General features: G+C 39.6%; 1 protein-coding gene across 1 annotated transcript in view; it reads right to left on the bottom strand.

Moving 5' to 3' along the window:
• Positions 1-8648, bottom strand: part of LOC107717843 (CUB and sushi domain-containing protein 1-like) — a 373583-nt gene that overhangs the window by 156694 nt on the left and 208241 nt on the right. The window contains 5 exon segments of the mRNA XM_016524723.1: positions 1397-1584; positions 1818-1956; positions 2068-2262; positions 5738-6064; positions 6785-6967. Of these exon segments, the coding sequence (XP_016380209.1) occupies positions 1397-1584; positions 1818-1956; positions 2068-2262; positions 5738-6064; positions 6785-6967 (1032 nt within the window).

Raw genomic sequence — 8648 nt, 5'->3', positions numbered from 1 at the left:
TTCATGGAACATGATCTTTACTTAATATCCTAATGATTTTTGGCATAAAAGAAAAATCAATAATTTTAACCCATACAATGTATTTTTGGCTATTGCTACAAATATACCCCAGTGACTTAAGACTGGTTTTGTGCTCCAGGGTCACATATAATACTGACATTTATATTATAAAGCTGTATTATAACATTATAAAGCTGACTGAAAATCAGCAAAATTGTCCTTTAACTGTCTTGAATATTAAACAGTTATATTCAAATGTCCTTTGCAATTTGAGTTTAAGGGTGTGCACATTTTAAATAAATAAATATTCTACCTGCCTGTTTATTTATGCATTTACATACCTCTGCACACAATATAGTGAGAGTCTGGGGCAGGGCTACTGTAGCAGGCTGAGCCAGAGAGTGTTTAGTCGGTAACCCAAAATTTGAAGACTTGCCAAAATACACAGAGCCAGACAATGTGGTAAAGCACGGGTGAACATGGGTGGTGTTTTTACAAAATTGAATAATTGATGGAATGTTTGGGATTCAATCGAGATGAAGAACTTGTAGAATTTCTTCTCAACAGGTAAGCTAAACTTCAAGATAAGGAGGCGTGGGGAGGGGAGTCGTGATGCGTAAAAGGGGCGCTTGCAAAATATGCTTTCTTTTTTGTCATTCCGCTATGTGACACTAGTAGCACGAAAACGGCATGCTCCACCTTTAACAATACATTTGAAATATAAAGTATTCAAAAGGCTTTCATGCTAGTGGTGGTTTATCCATTCTTTGTTACATGAACGATTTACAATTTATTAACTTTTTTATTTTATTTATTTTTTTCCTCTGTATGCCTGTGGGGGATCCACTAAGACAGATGCCAAATCCGATTTTGGCTTTTTCTGGCTAATCCCTGTTAACAAGTCGACAATAACTACAAGAGCATTAAAATATGCTTTTAACAATAATGATTGGTCGATCTGTTGAGATTGCACTAACAAACAAACAGGCCTTGTGTCAGCGGGACATTAAACTCTAATTGCACTCTAGTTTACAAACCCACCACCACCACACATATTCAAAAAGAAAACAAACTTTATTTTCAGATTAATTTAATTATTCACAGAGGTTCTTCACCTCTCTTAATGTTAGCTAAGTTAGCTATTGCCTCTGAATGTTGATATTGTTCATGTGATGCTAGCACACACATGTCGGCCTTCTCTAAATCATTTTTAGGCAACTAGAAAACTATAATCTGATTGCAACCCTGGAGAAGCCATTCCAATTACATTACATGCACCAGAGAGCGTGTCCAGCCAAAATTTGCAGAATATTGCAGAACCGCCCACCGTGGAGTGTGAAAACCCAAAATCTGTGCATTTAAATCACTGCAGAGCAAAGATGAGAAGCTGACTCACTCTCATAGCGGATCTGGAAGCCTTCGCTGGAACGGCTGTTGTCAGTAGTAAAAAGCAGATACATGTAATTGCCGGTGCTGATGAGGAAGTGGGGGGCCTGAGTGCCGTGGTACTCCCCGATCAAAGGCGACGAGTTGGAGGGCCCATCCCGAATCTCCAGCGTGTCGTAATTAACCTCCGTCTGAAACCTGCACAGGAAATCGGAAAGAGCGGAACATCTGCTTACGACCCAGGTCTTTAGCAGAATTACTCTAATGAGGGAGATTAAACTGGAAGGTTAGCGAACAAAATTGTAAGAGTGAGAAACAGTACTTAAGAGAATGTTGCCAGGGTTTCCAGAAAGGGGACAGGGATGGGTGTCCAGGGGTTTCACATGCTATGAATTCACAAAGAAAAAAAAATCCCCAAAACAAATCAATACCTGTCAAAAGATATCTTGATGGCATGATCCTTTCTGGCTTCAATCACCCATTCGCAGTTGAGGGAGTCTTTGTAGTATCCGGGCCAGCCAGGGGACAGTACGACCCCCATGGGAGCCGTTAGATGTCCGCCACATGGAGCTGGGACAGTGCGAGTGCAGAAAAATAGAATGTAAACAGCAGCCCATCTCACAAATCCCAGCAGCACCTTCAGAAAAGGTGCAGAAGAGCAAAGTCTAAAAGCTCTCTCACCTTCACACCGTGGGACAGCCGCATTCCACACTACATTTCCATCCTGGATGACACAGGTGATGGATTCGGATCCGTGGGTTTTGATAAAGCCCTCATCACACGTGAAGAGCACTGAGCTTCCCAGTAAGAAGTGCTCTCCAAAGCGTTGCCCGTTGATGGGAATACCAGGGTCGTGACATTCATTTTGTCCAAAAGCTACGGACACAGGATAAAAGTATAATCAGTGCTGAAGCATATAATACTTATTCTAGGTCATGCCTGCTCTTGCCTGAGAAGATACCAGCACTTAACATTCATTAAGAGTACCTAACCTTCAATGAAGTGAACTATAAGTATCTTTTAAGGAACAACTAACACAACTAATCTTACCCAGAATGCCCAGTCTCCTAAGGGAAATGTTGCAGAAGTGACAATTACCTGTGCAGCACCAAAACTTCACTAGACTTTGACCTCATTTTGAGAATCGGCAACACACGTGTGCTAAAACAATGCTAACACACATGATGGCACTACATCTTAAACATACTGTATATAGCAGCCTCGCTAATCTTCAGATGATAGCATGTGTTTGAATGATGCCATCAAGAAGGGACAAATACATCTGGATATATACTGTTGTTTGAATTACATAAGTTTGTATGAATGACCTGTACACCTGTACGGTTGATTTTAGCATGGAAACAGACATAACGCAATGAGTGTAAACAAAGCTAATATTCATAGCTGCACACTCTGATGGCAACTCGATTTCTAATAAAGTTTACAAGATGTGAAATTGTATGACACTGTACAACTTTGATTATACGAAAATGTACAAATTCTGTAGTTTTGTGCGTCTTTCAGTGTTATCATCATGATTAGGTTTAGTGTTTTGGGTTTAATGTTTAGCTTTAGGTTTGGGTCAGCGTATTCTTACGATTTCGCCATCTTCTGGAAATTGGTATGACTTCTCATGAGCCTGGGTTGGACACCATGCAATGCAAGGCATAAACGTAACAATATTCATTTAAAAATGTCACTTTGGAAACATTTAATTAGGTTCAGCGGATTCTACAAAGTCTGGATTATCTTTGAATGTTACAATGTGTTGTAAAGTTATGCTCTGATGTAGAGGCAAAAGCAATTTGTCGAGATTTTCCATTACAACATGCATTACAGTATAATTACATCAACAAGGCATTGATTTACTTTGTTTTATGGTATCGTTGAATGCTTGATTCTGATTGGTTGACAAACATCCATAGGTGTTCAATAATTCATTTTCTGTATCTGCACTGCTATGAAGTAGTTCCAGGTTGTTGAACTACTTTGTTGAACTAGTCAAGCAGCAATGGTGGCTTGAGTTACTACTGAATTACTAATGACTAAGAAAATAATTCTACGTGAGTATTTCAAGGGGCCAAAACCTGAAGAATGTCTTGAGACAAAACCAAATGTACATATGACCACCTTGGTAGAACTGGAATAGTTGCCTCCAGACAGTTGAATTATTTAAAATCAATGAAAACATCTAATTTGTGTCATGGCAGCACTACCATCATTGGGTGTGCATTCATTTTCACAATTCATTAGTCCTTCATCAATTATTCCTTAATTAACTTTACATTAACAGTTACAATTTCCCATGAAAAATAAATCCACAGATTCTGAGGCGGTACATGGATAAACGTCAACAGAGAGCGTTCAGCCTTTGTTTCTAAACCCTCTATTTTTTCTGCCATACGGTGGTTTGAGACACACTCGAGATGGCTTGAAGATTTTTGTCAAATCTCTGTTTTCCCTTAACACAACTCTGCAGACAGCTCACATATGTGTCGCCACATGCATCACAGATGTCAGTGTGGAAGCTTCCATTATTTAATATGTGCACTCGCAGAAGCAGAGGATCCTGCCAAAGCTATTTTAGTGTTTTCATTTGGTGAACACATCTGTCTGCAAGGCCCCTGTGAAAGTGTGATGGCTAATGCATGGAGACCTTGGGCCAGGGCTTAGGGCATGCACGCAGCTCTACCCCATTCCCAAATGACAGCCTCATTGTTCTCACGGCCATGCCTGACAGTTGCTCCAGCGACACTTTGGGAAACATGTCTACTTCTTTCTGAGACAATGACACCATTACTGAAGCAGTACTGTTGAGATATCAAACCACACAATCCACTGACACTGACATTGCCTAGAACTACTGATTCCATCTACTGCCCCATTTTGTTCCCACATAGACGTGCCAACACAGATCTCGGTCACAGTTACATCTATTCACTAAAAATGTAAATATGTTTGGTTTCAGCTATTAAGCTCTCTGACTTGGAAGTATCCCTAATGGAATTCTAACAGTCTAACTATATTTATTCAAGATTCACGATTATTTATTGTCACTATAGAAAGTACAGCGAAATTAGGGTATTGTTAATGAAGAGCAAAGCTACATTTATACACTTAGCAGATGCCTTTAAAAAAATCCAAAGCATGTGTTTCATCAGTAAATGTGTTTCCTAGGAATCAAACCATGACCTTGGTATTGCTAGAACACGCTGTACCAGTTAAGCTTCATGAACACTACACTGGTATCAAAGTTATATTCCAGAGAGGGCAAAACAAGCTAGCAAAATTTTCAATGACAAGCTAGAGGAAGGCTCACAATTCCCTTGTTTAAAATTACATACATATGATGCTACTTTAGAATTTGTTCAAAAGAAAGTATCTTAATCATTCTGCCTACTTTTTGGTAGAGTCTGTCTTTTAATATGCTGCCTACGTAGGCAGCTCACTGGGTTTCATAGAGGAAGAAATCCAAAGCTTGTTGCTGTAAAAATGGAATCCCGTGAAAGTTGTACTGAAGGTCAAAATGCAAGTATGAAGTATGGCATTTTTCACAATGGAGATATGCCTAATGAAAGGTGTTGGAATTGCACCATAATATCCTCCACCTTAAACAGTCAAAATTACAAATGAATCTATTCAACTTCAAAGATATTACTCTGATTTAAACCTTGTAACAAGCTGCATACTGCAAAAATATAAAAATAACCCCTGAGAGAAAATTATTCAAATGTCTCTCAGACTGACTGAAAGATATAATTTCTACATAAATACAAAACAATCACACAATTACATATGAAACGTATGACCAGGACACGAGCAGTTTAAAAGTGACCAATATGGCAGATCTTGCCTTCCAAATAAAAGAGCCAACTGCCAATCTGCAAAGTCACTGCCTGGTCTTTATGTGAAACTTGGGCTCATCTGTTCCTTAACACTGCACATGCACATTGAGCTGGACCTAAAATATAGAATATATGGTATTGAAATCTGAGTTTGTCAAATACTTTTTTGACATTTGGTATTTCCACATTCAATTAGAAACAAGCTATACTTGCATGACTGAAAAAAGCTGCCCAAGATGGCTGCCGAGTGAACTGACTTGCCTTGTAAGGGACTTTGTTATATCCCAGTTTAATATGCATATACAGTATATTGCCTTATAAGCAATTTGTAGGAAGATTTCCCTGAAAAGTTAAAACAAAGTGGCTCTGGCATTATCAAACCATACTCTACTTGAGTATGCCAACCAGCCCAACACAGCTACATTATTTGTGCTCCTAGTGGTGCAGAAATTGCACACTTCACCCTTACAAAATAATAAACAACATAATATTGATATTGCATTTACTTGTGTAGGTGATATTAAACCCCTTTCCCGTGTTTGAGTGGTCCGACTGGAACTCCAAGCGCATTATATGCCCATTGCTAGCGATCTGCGAGGGTACATTCTTCCCAGAGAACGTTCCAAACGTGGTGGGTTCCGGCATCCCATCGTCTTTCACAATGAGATAGTCAAACTGGGGCTCCAACTCAAAATCGCTGAAAATGAGATGGATCCGATTGCCTGGCTCAGCTATAATGAGCCACACACAGTTCATGTTGTTTCCGTATTCCTCTGGGTAGCTTGGCGAGAGGATGATGCCTGACGGAGTGGTGAAATTGAAGAAGCAGGAGACTGTGGAGATGAAGACAAATATATATAATTCCATTGCAAAGGTTACAATATTTATTTTCATCCACAATGGATACATTATCAGGAATGCTATTATGTCTGTAAAAAAAGATGAGAGAAAAGAGGATTCACATAGACCATTATATTGAGGTGTTTGCATGGTGCAGAAATGATGGCATGTCAAGGAATTAACTCATAGTCTGAGCTTTATCAGGAAAAAAAATCTATTTAAGAGGTTTTCATTTTAACAACAAAAACATTAACGAGGCACTGCTCCCTCTTACCTCAGTACTAAAGAAAAATACCATTGCATGACAGATTGAGGGGCGAATTCACTACAGTTGTGCTTGTATTTCAGTTTGTGTGTGCAAAAACTGGTGCAGAGCGGCACCATGTTTATGTAAATTTGGATCATTACCGATTGATAGATATTATATAATATTTTTTAGTAGATTGGGCATATATCCAGACATGTGTAGTCAGACAAACACACACAGTGCATTCCTTCTTGAGAGAGAAAGAGACAGTAACAAGTTCCAGAAACAGAAATATGATAATTGACCTCTCATAGAGCAAACCTGAGAATTGCTAGCATGGATGGCTGCCATTCGGCTTCATAGCTGCCCCTAATCTAGATGTCATGCTTTTACAGAGGCGATACATTAATCATTCTAAATGCCAACATGTTAATTATAATCATGCATTTCAGAAAATGACTCTTACAGACGCAGCTGGGTTTGTTTCCAGACCACTGGTTATTTTGCTGGCATGATATTGTCCTCTCGCCGACCAATTCAAAAGCAGCCTGACACTCAAAGGTCAGCACATCACCGTGTAAAAAATGGTCTCCAGTTCGCTTTCCATATGCAGGGACGCCTGGGTCTCCACATCCACCTTTCTCAATTTCTGTGGAAAACAAGAGAGCATGATTTATTTAATTTAAACATGTTGTTTTGGATTTTGTGGGAATTGGATTTTACATTGAAACCTCAAGTGCCAACTCAAAATAGAACCGAGAATGTTTATTGTACAAAAGTAAGCAAAAAAGTGCTTGCTGAAATATATTAACATTAACATGAACTACATAAGCCCAACAATATAGAAGAAACATTGCCTCAACTAAACAGGAAAACGATTTTCATTTTTTAACGTATATAGAATTTCTTTGACATCAACAACAAAAAAAGCGGGAAACATATTCAAACATTCAGATGCTGATAAACCTATTTATGCTGCTATCCTAATATATTTATATTGTTAGTTGCATTTTATCACTTGCATTTAGCATTACTTTTTCTGTGCCGTCCTTGAGAGTATCAGAACAGTCCTTCGGCACATTTTTGATTTGTGAGAACTCCTGAGCTAGGCTGTGTATTTCCAGGAAATGTTTTGGAAGGCAGTATAAAATGAGAGTGACAAACGAATGATGTTCAGGAAGAGTTAATTTTTATGTTAACAACTATGGTGTCAGCTCAGCAGCAAGTGCTCTATTGACCCAGCCAGCCGATAATCTACAGGGGATGAGTTTCCCACTTGCGGCAGATTCCACAAGCTCTACAAGGTGTTAAGAGCACGCTAAATACCTTCAGTGCTGCCACAGGCGATTAGTTTAAGAATCCACAAGAATGGTAGGCTATCGTGTTAGGACTGCCAACTCATGGACTGACTGACCATAGACTGAATGTGTCAAAGAGATTCAGCACTATGTCACACCCGGTCACACTTCCGGTGTGAGAACGCAGGCGCGCTTGTGCAGCCGCTTCACGCTGGTACCTGTTTGTTTGTTTGTTTGTTTATTTGCTGATACGTTTTTGGATATGTTTCTGCTGGGATTCGACAGATCTGGATTACTTGGGTTATTTTCTGGACTACTTTCTTCACTCAATAAGATTTGGATGACTGACCTGACCTTTTTCGTGATCCTGTCACACTGATCGGCTGCGAGCCCTCTCCATTCCTTTCCATATCCTCCTCGACATCTGATACAGTGAGTCTCCACTCTCTTTATCATTTTGTGGTGTCAATCCTCGGTATGGTTGGGTAGCCTTCCCTTCTGTGGATTGTGTGGATAGTGGATTCGATACGGTTCTGGCTAATGTAGTTAAACCGATAAGTTGTTGTGTGGGCCCCATTGGTTTTTGGTCATGTCGACGCGTAACCATTTGCAGGTTTTGTTCTTTGGTCTTTTTGTGCTGTTTTTGGCTGACGTTAATAAAGTGACTTCTCCCGAGATGGCTTTGCAATTTTCTTCTGCTCAACTTAGAACTTTAAAAGGATCTCTCCGCTTGGCTCCGGACACTTATAAATGGTGTGAACAACTTGGAATTTTACGCCGAGCCCGCTACATAGCCTACACCGCTCACGGAAGAAACTTCGGACTTATCACTGCTCGTCTTCAATTAGTATTCCGGTTATCTGTACCAACACCCGTGCTTTTAGAAAAACACAACAGGAAAATTGTGTAATCAACTTTGGAAATCTGAGACCATTACGCTTTGATCATGTCCTTGGAAACTGCTATATTGCATCTTCAGATATGCGATGTGCGCTATTGAACACTCGCTCTTTAACTGATAAAGCATCTGTG

Source organism: Sinocyclocheilus rhinocerous, unplaced genomic scaffold (genome assembly GCF_001515625.1).
Source record: "Sinocyclocheilus rhinocerous isolate Xijiao unplaced genomic scaffold, SAMN03320098_v1.1 scaffold780, whole genome shotgun sequence".
Classification (NCBI taxonomy): Eukaryota; Metazoa; Chordata; class Actinopteri; order Cypriniformes; family Cyprinidae; genus Sinocyclocheilus; species Sinocyclocheilus rhinocerous.
Note: the sequence above shows the minus strand (reverse complement) of the source record. Positions and strands in the feature narration are given on the sequence as shown.